Source organism: Aythya marila (genome assembly GCF_965140915.1).
Source record: "Aythya marila genome assembly, chromosome: 4".
Taxonomy (NCBI): domain Eukaryota; kingdom Metazoa; phylum Chordata; class Aves; order Anseriformes; family Anatidae; genus Aythya; species Aythya marila.
In genome coordinates this window covers 31,937,814-31,957,234 of record NC_139045.1, presented here as the reverse complement: position 1 = coordinate 31,957,234, position 19,421 = coordinate 31,937,814, and the positions used below count along the sequence as shown (strand labels likewise).

Sequence of the window (19,421 nt, the reverse complement as noted above, 5' to 3'; positions counted from 1 at the left end):
TTTTTCATGTGTTTCGTACTCATTGTCCCTAAATATATCTCCATAATGCAGCAAGATGGGTAAGTTTTTTTTGAAAAGGAAGCTCTGATACCACAGGTCACAAGCCAAGAAAACTGTAATTAGTTCACAGGTGTTCAGCTTTTATCTAAAAAAAAAAAAAAAAAAAAAAGTGGGCTTCCTTGTCCTCCATGTTCTATTTCAGTAATCAAAAGTTCAGTGATCAAAATTAACATTTTCATTGGAGAATACTGCTCTTTACCAGGAAATTTCTGCAGCAAATGGCCAACTTCCTCTTTGGTTTTGTTGTGGTACTTGCTTGAATTCTGTGCAGAGATAAGCGTGTGATCTTTTAGAAATCCTGTGAAGAAGAATATGGAATTCTGTTTTCACAAATAAGAAATAATGTCAGGGAAAGCAGGGCCAAAATAATTTAAAAGGGTACATATATTCTGGGCACCCATCTTGAGATACCCAGAATCTCTCTTTTTAAGGACTGCTAACTGCTTATAAATAATTACACGATCAAAACTGTTTCATTGTTCCTTAGGCTAAAATTCTCTTTCACAAGCAGCTGCACTGCTCCGCAGTTACCTATCCCCATAGTTTTGCTGACAGTTCATGTGAATGCTCCCTAGTTTGCACCAGACAAAAATAACTCCCCAAACTGGAACAGTCAATACAGTCAATGCAATTTCTGCGGACAGATGCTCTCCCCAGGCACCAGCTGTGTTGGTGGAAGAGTGACCCACTGTCTGCTGCTCCTCGCTACCATTCTACCATTCATACAGTTGAAGTTTCTTGACCCTCTCGTGTGTCAGATGAATGTGAAATGCCACATTACCAAAAAACTAGTAGTTAAGCTACTCATTTAATCGAGTTGATAAGTGGTTACTTCAGAGGTCTGCTAGCAAAGCTGTGGCAGCAGTGATCACTGCCGTAGGGCCAGCTAGCATCTCCCACCGGGCCAGATGTTTGCAGAGAGAATGCCTGTTTGCAGGCTGGGAGCCCAAACACTTGCTTGAGGCAGCAGATGCTGTAGACACTGCACCGCATGGATTACTTGTGGGTTACGTTGCCTCCCGATGCCCAGCCATGTCCCAGTGCTGTCTGCTGGGCCCGCAGAGGAGTTGGTATCACCACTGATGAGCAAGTGGCTCCGAGAGCTCCCCTTCTCTTCCAGCCTCCAGCTCCACCGCAGCACCTTCTTGTGTCAGTCATATGGATGTTGTAGAAGGTAGCCCACAGGACCCAGAAGGTTTGCTATTAATTTCTGGAAATGAATTCATCCGCTAGTCAACTTGAATTCCTTCCTTCTGTTGAAAAAATTAGCTTGTGAAGACTGCCCAAAAGGAACAAACCCGAAGTAGAACAGACAATTGTTGTTCTTCTATGTAACCTTCCTGCCTTCCAACACCACTGTAATGCCTTTTCAAACAGTATTTGTGAATGTAATTCAGTTACAGAATTTTAAGAGCAAAATGAAGGAGTACAAGGTCTATCTATCTCATGTAAGCATATTTTAACACTGACAAAGCAATGGTCTTTTTCTCTGCCTCAGATCTCAGAAACAGCAAAACTGTTGCAGCTAGTGCTTAGACATCTCCCTCAGACACCAAGCACAGAAAATTTCTGCCCGAACTGTTAGAACTTGAGAAAATCACACAGAAATTACGACAAATTTCTAATAGAAAAGCAGTTATGTGTCAGCCTTCCACAGTTTTTCCATCCATTATCATTTTATATTTAAACAATTACATCTAAACATTCTGAAGCCCATAAAAATGTCAGACCTTTCTGTATTTTAAGAGTGGTTCTTTCAGACTTTATCCAGTAATGTAAAACAATAATCACTGAACAGAGCAGGAGATATTCCTGTGTACTTTCTCTTTGTTTGGGACCTCTCCCACCTGGTCATCTTTCAAATTAGTTAGTTTCAATTAGAAGACACTGAGGCCTGTGCCCCAAACCAATTCAGAGTGAGTGCCCTCTGAAATGCCCTCCTCTCACGCTTTTCCTCATCTCCCTGTGGCATTTTTAGCTCCAACACCCACTCTGCTACTGGCATGTGTTGCTTAGAGAAAATCCACGCTGCAGCAGGTGCTTTGCAAGTGCCACAGCAACCTTTTGAGAGGAGCGGAGCTGGGTTTCATTTCAGGCTGTGAAGGATGTCCTGGGGGAGAGAAGGGTGCAGAGACAGGAGGGAAGAAGCTGCTGCTGGGAGCCCCAGGAAGGGAACCAACCCTTTGAGAGCTGGCTAGAGGAACTGGGAAGCACCCAGACAGAGCAGGAGCCATCAAAAACAGTTGAAGGGAAGCGTCAGCTTTCACAGCAGGTTAACAAGCTGAAAATGTGATGCACAAGGAAGAACAAGAAAACAAGCAGCTTTGTATTTAGTATAAATATTACACTTCATATTAATAATGCCCTTTTAAACTTGCATTTCATTTTTAGCAATACACCGGTGCACACATTGAAAAATGGGATCATTGCTAGGTCTGTGTGGAAGAGAGCTTCAGGTTTCAGGAAAGGGAACACTTCATAAAAGTGCTGAAAAATATTTATGGGACTACCTGAATGTTTCAGTTGGCATGTTTTTATTTGCCTGAACTTAAACTCTACAATTAGAGTTTACAATTAGTATGGTAGATAGAAACCCCTTGCTGTTACTATGCTGAGCAATTTCTCAAGACCGCTGTAGCTGAAGGAAGGCAATTTACAGCACAACTAATAATTACAATGAACTGTGAGTAATTAAAGTTGTTAGAACAGTCATCGCGACGAACAACTGTTTCAGCAACACCAGATGTGCCCAAGATCCTTGCTTCCATATGTCGAGAGGGGTTTTGCTTCCCCACATCCTCCCTCACCAGGCTATGTGTGCGATAGCACTGTTAGTGTAGCTGTATTTTACGTTTGCTGTTGGGCCTGGGAGAAGAAGTAAGACATAGTGTGTATGTGGGGCTGCATAGTGCATAGGCCACAACGCCTCGTCGCGGGGGTGTCGCTATCTGGAGGCACACAGCACGTGTCCTGCAGGTTCTCAAACCCATGGCTGTAAACAGAGACTCAAAAACAAGGCTGGAGCCAGCGGTGGTGGGATCTGAAGTATTTTTTAGGCTCTGTATTGTGGAAGTGAATAAATTTCAGCATTGCAAAGATATATCAAAGATACGGCAATTATATCTGTCAAGAAGATTGCACTTTCCACACAAAATATAAAATGGATGCGTACTGAGAAGTGTGGGCAGGGTGAATGTAGTTTGTCGGCAAAGCCTGGGCAATGCCACCTGAGGAACTCCAGCAGGGCCCCTGCGCCTTAACGGGCTGCGTGACCTGCACCCGCTGCGACCGGCAGCCAGCCAGGGGCGAAACCTGCTTCACCTGCCTACGAGGGCATACGATTTCAGGTTTAAAAAAAATAATAATTGAAAAAAAAAAAAAAAGAAAAAATGTGGTATTTTAAATATTTGAGGTGATGAACTGCTTCGTGGTATTCAAATAGAGGTGGGTTTGTTGTATGGAAACTGCTTTATTCAAACGCGAGGCTCTGTTTCTCGGCTGACTCCACAAGGTGCAGAAACCAGGATGTAATTTTACACTTTTTTTTTTTTTTTTTTTTTTTTTTTTTTCCTTCCCCCCCCCCCGCGGTTTCATCCAGCCCCGGGCGCTGCTGCTGACAGGAGCCGGCGGGCGGCGGGGTGCGGGCGGCAGGCGGCGCTGCGGGCTGACAGGCGGCTTCCCGGCGGCCCTTGCCCTGGCGCCCAAATCAAACACAGCCCGGAGGCGGCCATGGTAAGCGGGGGCCGCCTTCCTCCTCCTCCTCCTCCTCCTCACCCCGCGGCGCCGTTAGCGGGGCGGGGGCCGCTGAGGGGCGCGGGGCGGGCAGGGGCCGTTCCGTTGCGGCGGGTAACGGCCGCTGCCTGCCGGAGGGCGGCCGTGCGGAGGGGGGGCTCGGGGAAACACGAATAATGCGTTGTAAAACTATAGAAAATGCAGCTAGTGAAAGCAAATCCTGGCTGTCTGTGGGAGGCTGTATGCCAGCGTTACCATGTCCTAGTGTTTCTGCCCTTTGGTTGTACTTCAGTCCGTGTTCTATACAGCTGGGTCGCACAGCTACAGAGAGAAGAAGTGAAAGAAAAACAGCTTTCAAAGCGTGACCTTGAAATTAGGAAGCTGAGTGGGAAATCTGAAGGCCTAGTACCTGAAAATGCACTTTATCCCTTTTCACATTAGTGTTTACATTGCTCAAGATTAAATATTATAAACACAAAAAGCAAGAGACAATCATTCTTATATTTTTAAGAGCTATTAAACGTTTGGGGAAGTTACTGAGAATAGACATAAATACACGTTTAATCACATTCAAAGAAAATAACAAACTGTTTGGCTATGCCAGGAAACCTCGAGGCTTGAGCTTGAGTAGGTTGCATGAAAGGTGAGCTCCTAACTCACAGTACAGCTCCAGCACTTTAATACATTGCAGGTGGGTCAGCTTGGTGTAACGATTCCTTGTGAAAGGTTAGTGGTAAGGTATTTAAAAGGATGGCAAATATACCTTAGAGGTACATAGGTAGGAATTCTGAGCAAATGTTATTTATGCAGATGGAAGAATGTTTCTTTTTTTTTTTTTTTTTTCTCTCCCGCTTTAGTCCAAGAAAAAAGGGCTGAGTGTTGAGGAGAAGAGAGCTCGCATGATGGAGATCTTTTTTGAAACAGTAAGTCACTTTCTTGTAATTGTCCTGCATTTACATTCAGTGGGAAGATAGGCCCTAAAAGGAGGTTAATTGTAGATGAATTGTGTGTATACATCTGCTTTTCATTGATGCCCTGTGTTGTTGTATAAATTACTGGGATGGAGCTGGATCTGTGTAACTTTGGATCAGGTGGCTGGTCTCCTGACGGAGCAGTGGTATTAAGATACACAGGTGTTGTTAAATGCTCAACGTGCTCATCTTTCTTGGGGCCAAATCTTCTTGTGTTTTGTCTGTTACCATAAGAACAACAGTGAGAGATTAGGAAGGATCTTGCTGATTTTGAGAGGCGAGAGAAATCTCAGTGTTATAAGAGATCAGAGCAGGCCTGAAAGGTCACTGGGGAGAAGAAACCTGGAGATCCGAAAAGCAGACCTATGGGTATACTGGTGGGATATGTACAGCATGATGTTATTAAAACATTTACTGTCACCTTTGAGTACTTCAGCAATGCAGTGCAGTGCATCTGGTACAGATAGACTAAACCTGACTCTGTGCCCTCAAAGGGGTTTTCACTCTAATTTTAGGCAAAATTTGGTGACTCTTTTGGAACAAAGAAAAAAAATCTCGTTCTTTTCTTTTTCTTTTTTTTTTCTTTTTGTTTCTTTCATTTTTTCTTTTTTTCTTTTTTTTTTTTTGTTACTCTAGAGACAGCAATAGTCTTTTTTTTTTTTTTTTTTTTTTTTGTTTAAATTTCTCAGAATGCCTTAATTCTATTGAGGGATATACATCACATTTCCCTAGCAAAAGATAAACATTCAGTGTATTTCCTGCTTGCTTTTGTTGGCATTGATTTAGTGTAAAAACCATACAGGCTTAGATGGTGCTGTCATTTGTAGCTGAAGTATCTTTTGTGTTTTGCACAGAAAGATGTGTTCCAGTTGAAGGATATAGAGAAGATTGCTCCAAAAGAAAAAGGGATTAGTAAGTATTTACAAAGGTTTTTTCTCTCGAGCCATTGATTATTTTTGGGACAGGTCAAATAGTGTAATTTTTCCTGATTCTGGTCGTAGGCTTGTTATTTTAATAACAATGGGAAAAATATCTGGAAAAGCAGACAGTGGTCAATGGCAGGGCTGCAGGAGTAACATCAACAGAATTTTCCTGTCATTATTTGCTAATGTTTGCGTCACTTATATTGGATGATAGTGCCAAAATTAGAGATTACTGAGATGCCACAGCTACCTCCAAACAAACCAAAACAAAACCTTAGTCCATTGAAAGTCCCTGTTAGACTTGAAACTGAAAGTCAGACGCTGAAAACCACGAATTAGCTTGAAGTATTTGCAGCACTTGTGGATGATGGTAACTAGTTCCCTAGAATAATTCTTAAATTGGTGAGTTGTACCCCACATTTGCTACAGAATGAACAATTCCTGCACGTATATAACGTTACAACAACTTTCTGTATTGGAACTGATTAAAATCAAATGCAAAATCTGTCACTCCTGAGCCTGTATGCAGGTGGGTTTAGTGCCTCTACTGCTGTTTAATGCTTTGGTAAGCATTTTAAAGTGAAATGTAATCACGGTCCTAATCAAGAAATTATAAATTAATCCATGTTATAATTAAGATTGCAAGACAACTTTTCAAATGCCCCCTCACGCGTTTGTCACGCTATTGTACTGCAATAAGGATGTATATTTTGTGATAGCTGTGAGCAGTTTACAAACATCTGGTAGCAGACTGCATTGAATAGCAGCCTTTATGTTGAAACCGCTGATTTCAAAGGGATTCGTTCTTTGAAGTGAAGCATCAAGCATGGTGTCCTCTTGGAACCTTCCAGCTAGCTGACATTATAGTAAATTATTCATACAGATGACTGTAGATGGTGTCTAACTGTATTAATAATTCTCCGTGGTTCTGTGGCGGTGCTATGCAGTTCTAATGTGATATTTTTGTTTTTCTTAGCTTCAATGTCAGTGAAAGAGATTCTGCAAAGCCTAGTTGACGATGGCATGGTGGACACTGACAGAATTGGAACTTCCAATTATTTTTGGGCTTTTCCAAGTAAAGCTCTTCATGCCAGGAAGCGCAAGTTAGAAGAACTGCAGTCTCAGGTAAATCGGTTTTAAGGAAAGTACCTGGTAACCAGAATTTATTCTTACACCCTCTTGATCCTCTCACTTGCTCTCATGCACACACACCCCCACACACATACCCCTAGTTTCCTGTGGGAATCATTTGGCAGTCAGGATAGGAGATTCTTTCTCGTTATCTTGACAGCGCCCCCAGAAAAGTCTTGGAAGCCAATCTTGCTGGAGCTTGAGAAGACTTTTTGCCACTTGCTGGTGAAAACATGTTATTTGTGATGGAAAACATCATTTAAGGACTTCCTTTAAATAATTAGGCAACATATGCTTTTATGTGTCTTATATAGCACAGGCCACCATGTGGTAATGTTCTGAAAGCCAGGAGAGGTCTGAAATGGATATCCCAAATCCATGTGGTTTCTACTTAGGGCCGTTGTTCATTCACATCTGTTCTTATTGATAGCTTAATTAGTGTGCACTTTTATAATCCAGTACTGCACTTTTATTAGGAGAGAAGAACAAATTGCTCACTCGTGATCTCCTGCAGAAGAGCAAGGCATCTTTTGTTGCAACGCTGCTGTTCTTTTGATCTGGCTTTACTAGTTTTTAGGAAGTGTCTTTCTTGCTTCTCCTAATTGGAGCGGGAAAGCATCTATTCATCAGTTTGTTTGCAACTGGAGTAAATGATAACAAGTTCAATAAACTAGTTTTATGGTCTTTATTGTCTGCACAACAACCCTGCCAGCTTTTCCCATGCTTATATAGGGTTATGTTCATTCATCAAAGAATTAGCTGAATTAATAGAAAATTATTTGTAGCATCTGGAAATTTTTACACACACTTTTCTTCAGGCATAGCTCTGGTGTCATCATTGCTATTGTATGTAACTTCAGCTATTTTGTTAGTGCTGCAAATTAAATGTATAAAAACATGCTTTTTTCCCCAACATGAATTGAAAAAGTATTTTGTGAATCTGAAGTCTTTTCACCAAGATAAAAGTAAAAAGTCTGATCAACGCAGTTATTTGGTAGCTGAAGTTCCTTCTTTATGCACAGAGTGTAGTAAGAACAGCTGAGAGGTAACCTTGTCAGCTGTCCCTGGCGATGCTGTCACTGTTTGTAAATCTTTCATGATTTAACTGGAAGAGTCCATTCCACTGCTCTCTTTTAACCAACATAAGGTCATTTCCACTTGCCCTGGGGAAAGGGTAGATTAATTACTGGCCTGGATGCTCTAGGCAGGCATCCCAAGGTGTTTTGTGTGTCTGCTTGTGTGGATTTGGCAGAGGGAGGGGAGTACCCGTACTCTGTCACATGCCTGGTGCATCTACTCCAGTTTTTAAGGTTAAAAATGAGACTTGCCAGAACTTTTGGCTCCTTTTACCACATTCACAGATCTGTGTTGCTTTTGTGAGCTGGTGATGTCTTCAGGGCTCTGAAAGAGGAAGCACTGTGGAAGGCTGCACTCCTGATCATCACTAACTGGAACTGCGTGGTGACAGCCTTCCAGGCAGGTGCTTTGGATGAGTTGAAGAGTGCTGCTTGAGATAGCTGCTGTGGTACTGTTTGGGTCACTGGAATTGATACTTTAATTTCAGGGTCTGCCACTGACTTGCTCTATTTTGGGTACCTTTCTTAGCATCACAGATGACCTGTTAGCATCATGGATATAAACTTCTGTGTACTTGTTCACCAAACACCCTAGTCTTGTTGAATGCCAATGGTTTGCTCACGGATTCTTTTGGGTTTTGATTGTGTGACACACTGTAGCCAAGTAGCTGAATGATGGAACTGGCATTTGTCTTTGCCCTTGGGCCCAGTCCCTTCGTGAATTTTCAAGATAATTGATCAAGAAAGCCTCTAGCATACCATGATCAGTATCTTCCTTTGAATGCCTTGCAGAATGAACATAAAGTGTTCCACTGAAAGTATCCAGGGGTTGTCTACGAACACGTTTTGCCGCCTTAAATGTACTATTACGTTATTAAGCATAGTACCATCTATTGTTATGGTATTATAATAGTCATGCAGTTAGTGTAATGTTATTTTGTGGTTATTTCTGTTTATAAATAACTGTGCTGATATAAACAGTTTCATAATACTAAAACTGTTGCAGTTGAAAGAAGACGTTTTGTTACCAGACCCTATTTGCAAACCCAAGTCCTACTTTTAATATATAGGCTTCCTGAATTTTCTTTAAAACATGTTGTAAGTCCTTAAAAATATTTTTATTCATTACCTTGCTTTTTTGATGAGAATGGAAACGTTTCAGTGTTTCAGGGGAAACAATTTCCAGTAGCCAAACCTTTCCCTGTTGACACAGTGGAGGGGTGGCACTTTCAAATGAATAGCTCTCAGAACATTTTTACAAGATGATAACAGATACTGGCTGTGGGCTTAACTCGGCTGTATTTAGTGTTTGTGTTATTCTTCATGTGAACACACACACGTTTCCTGAAGGGGTTTCAAAATCCAGTCACCAGGTATCACAAAACGTCCTGTCGGAACATGTGAAGCAGAGGGAAGGAGTAAGCTGTTGTACAGTTTCTGCTGCACGTTGCCTGTCTTTGATCATTCCCATGCACAGCTTGTGGCGTGCTGTGAGACGTGTTTTCTTTCTGCCTCTTGTCCAGATCACTTGTTTAACTGCTTCAGTTGGTCTCTTTCTTCAGCAGTTAAAAGCTGGGATTGGAGTGCTTTACTTAAAGCAGAAGTTTAAAAATCCAGCAGTCTAGTTCATCCACAGTTAAGGCTTTAAACCTAGAGGCAGTACCTTTGTTTGCTGAGGGCATGGGTAAATAGCTGAGGGAAAAGGGTGATTCCACATGCTGAACCAAGACATTTGAAAATAATGTGGAGGAATGGAACAGAACAAGCTACTTCATAATGCAAATTCTCCTGTTAATTTGTGGAGCCCGGGCCTATGTTTGACTAGTCGGGCCTGCTACAGCATCTTTTGACTGCAGACATAGTTATTGTATAACGATTTAACAAAGCTAAAGCTCATAGCGTACTGCATCTGACAGAGTACGTGATTGTGGGGAGTCTTGAAAAAGAATTTTGGTTCAGTTTTTTTAGTGATGATTGAGCCACACCTCAACAGAGAGACAGTAGCAGAGAGGTCTGACTCACTACTCCTAACAAAGAGTATGCCATGTTTGCCTGGGTGTTAAAAGTTACACCTCATGGTTGTTGTGTATATCCTTGGTTTTGTTATGTTTTGTTTTGTTTTTCTTTCCAGGAAGGATTTGTTACGTCTTTGGTGTGATCTCCTTGTGCAGAGATATGGCATTCAAAAACAATGGTTGAATTAAAGTTGTTTCTGTTGGCATAGCTCTTTTTTCCTTGTTTTTCAGCATGCTTTTCTAGGGCATGTGTTTGAATAAGGCTGCAAACCTCTGAATGGGACATAGATGGCAAATCCTGTGCTGATTTCATTAGGATTACAATCTTAGTGCTGTTCTCCAAACCAGAGTTACTCTTTGGGCTTCTTCCTGTTTTTCTGAAAAGCAATTACCACAAATACCTTTGCTTTGTGTAGCTTCTGCTGATTTTTTTTTTTTTTCTGCAGTAGGTCAGAGTAAGAATTGCTTGGTAGGTCCCTATGGATTTTGGATTGATTTGCTGTGCAGTGGCATGGCTGCTCTTAAAGGTTTATGCCTTCCACCAGATGCTTGTTCTTCACCTCTCAGTTATGCTTATGCAGTTGGGAATTGAACCGTTGAAAAAGACAGTGGAATCTGCATTTTGGTTAAATCAGATTGTTCTGCAGGTCTGGTTTATTATGGCATCAGTACAGCTATGAGATTGTGAAACCAGAGTGAGGGTGTGGATTGAGAAGTATTGTTTAAACAAGGTTTATAAGTGGAGAAATCTTTAATGGAACTCTACCTCTGTTGAGAGAACTGTGGAAGCTTTACTCAAGGGGTTGGTTCTTTTCCTCCCGTAAAAAAAGGTGGAAGGATGCAGTTTTATTCTTTACCAATATTCTCCTGGCAGTCAGTTTCTGAAGTTTTGTATTACTTATGTTCAATTATGTTTTGACAAAATGAGTTGTTTTTTCTTGGCTTAGCAATACTGGAAGCTCAGGGGTTTTATTAAGCTAGCAAAGAATGTGACCTGTGCAGTGTAAGCAGGAAGATCATCTTCTGGTGAGGATTCTTCTGCCTTTTGTTGATTTCATTGCATGCATAAAATGAGGAGATTGGAGATGAGTAGCTCTGGCATGTTACTCACAGTCACGTTCCATCTCAGTCGAGAGTTGGTAATATATCGCATACACACTGCATCTTGGGTTTGTGTGTTGTTCTGCTGGATGTGTTGCCTACCGAATGGATATGACTGCGAAGGATTCATTACCTGCTGAAGATGAGAAGGCACATATGCAGCAAAACCCTAACAGCACTTTTACTGGGAAGGAAACAGCATATCAGTGAGTGAGGCAAACAGAGACCTTTCTGATGTAACCTTAGTATAAAGAGATTCAGCTTAGATTTTGTTTCATTTCTTCTTCTTTCATTATCTATGTGTTTTTTAATACCTGTGCAATTTTATTGTCTGTTTTAGATAAAGTGAATTAATTCCTGCTTGCATTTTGCTTTATAGTGGCTTGAGTTAAGCCTTAATTAAAGTAACTGCTAACACTGAGGTCTTTTTTCACCTGAGGGTGGACCAGGCTGTGAACCACAACCCTCAGAAGCTGTAAGGAGCATCCTATCTCTCCAGCATGTTGTCTACAATAGACAAAGTGAGGAATTCTCTACTTGAGCTGCCCAGGACAGGTTTAGTACTTACTGCTGGGCTTAAGGGACCAAGTTCTTCAACAGAGATCTTTCTGTTGTTAGTGTTAACTATTGGCAGTACTGGAAATACCGTAACTTAGTAGTTTGGGGAAACAAGAAGTTTACTTCCTTTCCCCAGTCTGGTTTTATGATGGTTCGTTTCTCTCTTCAGTTCAAAACAGTTTATTTCACCATTTTATTGTCAATCATTGCAATTTATTTCTCATAATGTTGCTTTCTTGTGGGTTCTTCTTTTATGTTCTTAGGTTTTGCAAGGGCAAAATGCAACATGACTGTGTTATTGCTCCTGTTTTTTCTGAGGCAGAGACTAGGATGGTATCACATTTTACTGTAACAAAGATTAATGAAAATCTTTTCAGAGGGGAATATTGGATGGACTTTCTATGCTGGTCCATGACCTTGGTTCAAGACACACATGATCAACACAGACTTGGGGAGAGTTTCTGGCAATTTCTCTTTTTCTTCCCACTAAATACTGCATTGGGCAAGTGTTAGTTAAGATGGAAGAGATTAGTTGATGTTTCATTCCTCAAATCCCTGCCCTAGGGTTGGTAAGAGGAGGGATTTTCACTTCCCATGACTCATTTATTGAGCCTGGGGAAGAATTTAGAAGTCAGTATATCCTAACTCACTTTTGGCAGTTAGTTAAAAAAAAAAAAAAAAAGTTCTTCAGGAATGAACATGTTGAAACAGTGACTTCACATGTACTAAATTGTTTGTATTTAGGAACATTGAAATATGAAAATAGGGGATTTAATGCATTTTAAAAAATGCTTGGGGAATGCTATATTAGGAAGTGCTTTTGTTAGGAATGCACATTGTTTGAAAATAGTTAATGGAAAAAAATAATCATATTGGTGAGTAATCTGGCTTGAGGCCTCCTGGATTATGTTTGGCAATTTAGCTAAAAGGAGAGAACCTTATTTGTTCAGAATGCACACAGAAAAATTGGGGTTTGAACCACCAGCTAGTTTGGTTTGTATCTATCCTTTTTAGCCAGATACCTTTTTCCTCCTCAAATATTGTGACTGGGTTCCTGCATGGAAGCTTTGCTGGATTGTGACTGCCTGAGGCCACTGGCTGAAGTGAAAGAAACCTCTGCTGTCCACCTTGTTTTGGGCTGAGCAACCTCCTCCTTCCCCAGCCAAGCGATGGGGATGTCAGCGTGCCGCCACGCAGCTCTGGCTTTGTGTAGCTGCAGGCGCTCAGCGCTGGCTGACCTGAGGTGATGCCCCGGCGGGCATGGCGGACGCCCCGTGAGGGGGAAGGAATGGCCTTGTGGTGCTCAGGTCATGCTGCTGACAACCAGGCCCCGTGTACCGTGGCTGGCATTTTGGCTTGGCCCGTCAGACCTAGAAGAAAGCTTTTTGCATCACTTCTCAGTGGTATCCTCAGTACACGCTATATCGGCCTTCAGCAGAGCCCCTTGGATCTCTCGTTCGGTTTTCAGTCTCTGTCAGCGGCTTTGAATGCAGGGTCTCCCTAGATGTACATGTGCAACACCTCTGGAATCCATGGCCCACTGCCCTTTGTAGGGCTGTTCATTTTGTTTATCAGTTTGTCATGTTACTTGAATAGCTGTAATAAAATAAATAAGATAAATAGCTTTACCTTGAAGTTTGGTGAAATACCTTCTGGAAAAGCTTGGGTCTGTACTTTTAGTATGATTTTTATGAATGTTAGGATAGCATACTGAGGAATTGTCCTTTAAAACCAGAGATTTACGTCAGTAGTTTTGCAACTAATGTGTGCAAGTTATATTAGGAATGATTCATTTAGACATCTTTCTCTTATATGTGTGCTTATAATTTTGTTTTATTCAGTTGTGGAAAGCATACTAATTTGTCCCTTTCCAGGAAAAATTAAAGTCTAATTGTTAAAGAGTTCTCTATTTAATGCCCATTATAAAACATACGCAGGATCCCAATGTGTCGATTAAGCAGTTATGGTAGTCTTTCAATATCCATGCTGGGCTTCCCTTTTTCCCCTTGTATTTGAGGGGATTTAGGATTCTACTTGCTAATTTATTGTTCTTTTTGTATTGGCCTGGCCATTTTGACAATCATCAGTCCCAGCCATCGGGACTCTTTTTTTTTTTTTGTCCTTCTGGTTTTTTTTTTTTTTTTTTTTTTTTTTTTTTTATGGGTAGTGATGATCCTCCCAACAGAGGCAATTAGTGATTTTTCCCTATTTTCAGCCTTCAGGCTTTTACAGACCTATACATTTCCTTTGAAATAAAGGACTAGATACATAAAGAAACGTACAGCTGTGGAGCTGGTATGGTGTCTGTCTTGCTTCTTTGTACTATCCAGTGGGCGTTGTAGCAGTAAGAAGTATCCTAAAAGCAAGTGCCTGAGAATCTGCGTCATCTAAACAGATAATATGTTGATTGCATTATGCTCATTCATCTGCTGATCCTGTAAAGCTTCTTTCCTGAATCAGTCTTCTGGAAGATGCTAATAAATTTTTCTTTGAAGCAGTTCAGGTTTTTTTCTCACCTATTTGCATCTTGCATTTTAAAAAATGTTGATGCCTTGAAATGATTCTGAATTTAGTAAGTCCTAAAATGTCTAGCAGAGAATACTCTTCTAATGCTGTAACTCATTAGAGCCTTCTGGATTATGTTTAATGGCATGCTACAAAGCCCTGGAGGGTATGCTTAGTTACTGCTGTCATGGCAGACTTCTAAAAATATGGTGCTCTGGAGGCTTCTGTTAGAATTAAGCAACCTCATAATTTGGTGTTCATTAGCAGAATTTCATGCTTTTCCTTTTACTAGCTGTTAATATGTAACTAGATTGATGGCAACTGTGCAGTGTAGGTTTTCCTTTCCTGCCTCCTTGGTGAGCATAAGCTAAAACTGGCATGATTTAAGAGCATTTTTTTATTTTTTTTTTTCTGAGCTGGCTCTGTAGTACCTGTAAAGACTATAAAGTAGGCTTAGAGGAGGAATCCTATTCTATTAAAAGGGATGTCTTGTTACTGTGTCCTGGTAGTGTATGCTATATATTCATTCTGCTCTAATGGAGTAAAAAATACTAGTATTTTTTGACTGTGTGTTCTGTGAAACTGTGTTTTTTTCACGTTATGTCTTCACATGGTTTACCTTTCCTATTTGAAGAGGTTTGCACACAAGCTGCTGGCTCAAATATATTCCTGATCCTGACGTTGCGGTGAAACTGTTGATCTGAAATGCAAAGAAATTGGGAATAAACATAGAGCGCTCTCAAAAGCCTTATCAAATCTGGCACAGATGCACCCCTGTGCCTTGCATATCTTGAGTGACAGCTCAGCACATTAGCTGAAACCCAGCATCCTGAGAAAGTTTAAGGGCTTAGATGTTGTGTGCTGTGTGGCAAGCGTGAAAGTTTGCCTCTGCTGTAAGGCCAGGAGCATCCAGCCTGGGGATAAGGCAGATGCAGTACTGCCTTTCAAAGCTGGGTTTGATGGAGGTGGTGAGTTGTAATCTTATTTAATCTGAACTTTCACCTTCAAGTTTTGTCATTTGATTAATATAGCGTATTTTAACCCAGAAAATGAGCACACATGCAGAAATAAAAATCCTGTCATGCACTTATATTTTAAGTTTCACTTCATAGCATTTTTCTCTTCTGGAGGGGATGAAATAGAAACAATTTATTCACTGGAGTGTAAAACCAAATGTGTGAAGTCAGTTTGAAGCTGGGGGACTTTGCGGGAAAAGTCTTTCCTGACACAGACATGCAGCAAATTGTTGTTGAACACATTGTATTTCCATCAAAGACGATTCCTTGTATCTGGAATTTGAGATGACTTGGTTATCTGTTTGAGCATTGCTTAAAAGCTGTAAAATTGGAATAAAAAGTGAATATGCAAGGGTGCTGTCAAAACTCGGATATTTGATAATGTATTTTACAGAGGCTTTTTATTTACTGTTAATACCTTGAAGTAGAATTTCAGCTTTTCTAAAGTTTCTGGAATAAAGTTTTGAACTGTATCTTGTAATCTTTAGGCAGGACTTGAGCTGAGGGAGTATCAGATGGATATTGTGTTTTGACTCGGGGCTCTGTGCTGAGTCCCTGAAGGCATTGTCAGCTGGTTAGGATAGCAATTTTTAAACGCCCTTTGGGGATAAAATAAAACTTTTTTCTTTTCTTACCCTTTGTTTCTATTTTCCTTTGAACAGACCTGCTAACAATCACTTTGCACTTTTTGGTTAAGTAAATGCACTAAAGCACAGTTACAAGCATCCTTCATGTCCAGATTTAGTGTTTTCTCTGTTTCTGTCAGTTGTGTTGGGTGCCTTTTGGTTCTTTCAGCATGTCTTATTAGATTGCTTGCGTTTGTAAGGCAGGGTTGAAGACTGAGGCATTTCTCCTTGTTCTTTTCTTTCTTTTTTTTCCCCCTTTTTTCCAGGTTGATTTGGCATACTTGGTATCTGTATCTGAGAGGACAGCCATCTGCCCCTCAGCTCATTCCAATTATGCCAGCTCTGAAAGCAGCCAGTGAAATTCAGTTCTTTCATTCAGCCTGCACAACTGTCTCCTTCACTTCTTGTGCATTAAAGGGGTTGGCCTGGAGTTTTTTTTGTTTTCGTTGCATAACCAGTACTTACCAAATGGTGTTGCAAATGAATAATGCAAAAACCAAAAACTCGTGGCAAGACATCTTCTCTGAGTAAACTGTAGCTTAACCTTTAAGGCAAATCTAAGTGGATTTTCCATCTAAATGGATAGAAAATAACTGAATTAAAAAACACTTAAATGTACAGTGTTTTACTTTATATGAATGATCTTTAAAAGAACTGCAATTAGCAATGTACTATTTGTATGTGGATGGGTGAAGGTTCCATTGGAGGCAGAATGTGTCGTTGCTTTCTTCCACGTTTGAGGCCCGTTCAATTTTCTTTATCCGAAAGCGATTGCAGGCAGGACTCATCGTATACTCCACGGTACCTTCTGAGAACACAGCCATACCTTATTTACTGTGGGATATATCAGTTTTTATTAGCATGCCAAATAAATCAGGATTATAGGCCTAAATTTAATCTTGGAACACAAAATGGATTATGTTTGTGGGAGGGATAAGTACATCAGTATTACCCACATCAATACTAGTGCAAAACATAAATACGGCTTATGAGTGCTCAGACCTAACTTTAGAGTTTTTATTTATTTATTTTTAGGATCTTAACAGTGCTTCATCAGACAATTATACATGTATGGAGTCAGATATCTCTTCAGTTAGGTTCCCCCAAAAAACTTCACTTAGCTTGAGTTTCTTAAACTTAAATCTCTGCCATAAGTTATAATCCAAAGTTTAGAAAAATACTCACTGATTACCTATATGTTAATTATTTTGAAAGATATAACTTGCAGAAATAATAACATAATATTTTAGAAAAAGTATTATTCACTTAAAAGTATCGGTGCACCAGCCTTTCATTTTGAATAGCAAATATAACTTCTCCTGGGGTTTTGGGTCTCCTTTTTCTCCAGAAATTTGTATTTATTCTCAATCTTCTGGAGGTTTTTGAACCGATTCTTTCAAAAGTTGTATTAAAGTTGAGGTAATCTTTTATGGTAAAATTTTCAGCATGCATAAACAGAAGAGAATTCTTGTACTGAATGTTTCTCCAGTATACCCATAATTCAGTGTTTAAGAAAAAAAGAAATGTTTAAGTACAGAAATATGGTGGGCTGTGATTTACCTTTTTTTTTTTTTTTCTAAAATATGCTGCTAATCTCTTTTATGGTGTTCTCTTCCTGTAAAAATCTTACTGTCTATTCTTTGATTTCTGGATTAAGTCTTATTCTGTGTTGCTTTCATCTCTATGCTTACTCTTGCCTGTATTTCTTTAACTATTGCTGTCTCCCAGGTGCTTCTCATAGCCTCCAAGTCCAGCAACCATAGTTCCCTACTTCATATTGCTCAAGTGACTTGTAATGACCTTGGTTAAGACACTACATGTTCCTTTTCTCTTCCTTTCATAATCATATTTAAAAAGAAAAAAAAAATAAAAGTAATTTAGTTGTATTTATGTTTCAAGTATATGCTTTCTGTCTATGCTTCACTAGAAGTGTGTAACATCCCTGACACAAGACCCAGCGGACCTGGGGCCTGCCCCATCTTCACTCGTGTATGTGCAAAATGGCATTTCAACAGCGGTGTGCCTGCGGCCTGGGAGCAGGGCAGGAGTGGCAGGGCTGCAGGTCGTGGTGGATGCTCTCTCTACTCCAATGGGAGCGTGCTAGTAGCATGATTGGCGAGCCTGATGTTTACTTCTGTGTGTTTGGAGGCCCTGGCAAGAATTGATGTAAAAAGTAGTTGTATGTTTATTTTGTGCAGTACTTTAGAAAACAATTCTGCATGTCGATGTGCCTTTCTGTTTTTTAAGTTTTATTGTTTTAGTCAACAGCAATTGCTGAGCGGTTGCTTTTAGTGGAGTGCTGTGCCTTTGTTTTAACACAAGGCGTCTGTTTTCAATATTTTCAGATTGTGCTTTGGCTGTTAATCTTTGCATTTTTACTCTCTCTATGCTATCAGTCTTTTTTTTTTAATCTTTCTTTAAAATCTAGAGGAATGCTTTGAAGTACTTTGTCTCCATGCCTTCTGTCAATTCCACTTACTTTTTCAGTGGTGAATTAGATTTAACGTAGGACAGAAATATACTGCTCTGCTGCAAATGTCACCCCAAAACTCTCGGACCACATTTCTTTAAGTTAAAAGCAAAGAGTGCTTGCCTCTGGCCTGAAACAAAGCATAGAGAACTTCAAAACTCAAGTAAATAGTTTAGCAAAGTTATGAACAATTAAAAAATGGATGTCTTGAATTCTTCTGTAGTGCCACAGTTGAGTGGTGCACACAATAGCAGTAGTTTTTTTAATACCATTTTGGGTTGAGTATTTTGGCCAGGAGAAAACTAAGCGTCTGATATTTCTCCCTAAGACCATAATGATAGTGGGATAACATCTGTGAACACTCTTGGTGGTTAGCATGCGAGACCTTGGTTTGATCCACATCCAGTGTACATACGAGGGCCTGCGTTTGCATGGCTGACACCAGGTTTGTAGATACTTTAAAACGCTAGGAAGACAGGCTACGTGCTTGGTGGGACACCGGTGGTTGCAGTGGTTGAGAAATGAGAAACCAGAAGGAATACGACCAACAAAAACATTTTCTGGAGAATAAAATACCAATAGTGTGGAGCTAGAGCCCTATCAGGCAAATTTGGAGGAGAGAGAGGATTGAAACCTGCTGCTGTTGTGTGTCAGGGTTACACGTTCCTCTTCCGAATGTACATCACTGACTTGCTACAGTGCAACCCTAGCAATGGTGCGTGCATAATGTATTATAAATCGCCTGTGCACATCTAATCTGTATCCCTTGACACAAACCAGACCCCCAGGCCTCTGATGGGGGTGATGGTTATCATCAGCATGTAGCACTTAACATGTGCAAACTGCTGCACAAATGTATAGCTAAATGCTCTGAGTCCCTTGCAAAGCAAGAACGAGCATCCTTCTGGGGGACTTGGGATTGAATTAATGTCAGGGCTAGGCCAGTGGTCAGTCAATTGACCACAGAGGTCTGTAAAATTAAAGGAATTGCTTCCCAACTCTCCTCTATTATAGATGTTAATTACCTCATTTATCTGCCTTCTTGCAGGTTCCCACCATGTCTTGCAAACACTGAAAATACTCTTGTGGAGATTTTTTTTTCCCCTTGACTTTTTACTTTCATTATTTAGTCTTGTTCTCCCCACACACTTGTTTAAACAGCTTTGTGTGAGCTGACAGTTTTTCCTGCTTTCTTGTACCTTGCTTAATCGTGTGCTGGTTCTGAGGAGGTCTTTGT

At 40.5% G+C, this 19,421-nt stretch overlaps 1 protein-coding gene across 1 annotated transcript in view; it reads left to right on the top strand.

Moving 5' to 3' along the window:
- The first annotated feature begins 3,722 nt into the window (after window positions 1–3,722).
- MND1 (meiotic nuclear divisions 1) overlaps window positions 3,723–19,421 on the top strand; it is a 38,611-nt gene continuing 22,912 nt past the window's right edge. The window contains exons 1-4 of the mRNA XM_082760076.1: window positions 3,723–3,792; window positions 4,650–4,715; window positions 5,618–5,675; window positions 6,663–6,811. Coding sequence (XP_082616202.1) covers window positions 3,790–3,792; window positions 4,650–4,715; window positions 5,618–5,675; window positions 6,663–6,811 — 276 coding nt within the window. The 5' untranslated portion in view covers window positions 3,723–3,789. The remainder of the gene's footprint in view (window positions 3,793–4,649; window positions 4,716–5,617; window positions 5,676–6,662; window positions 6,812–19,421) is intronic.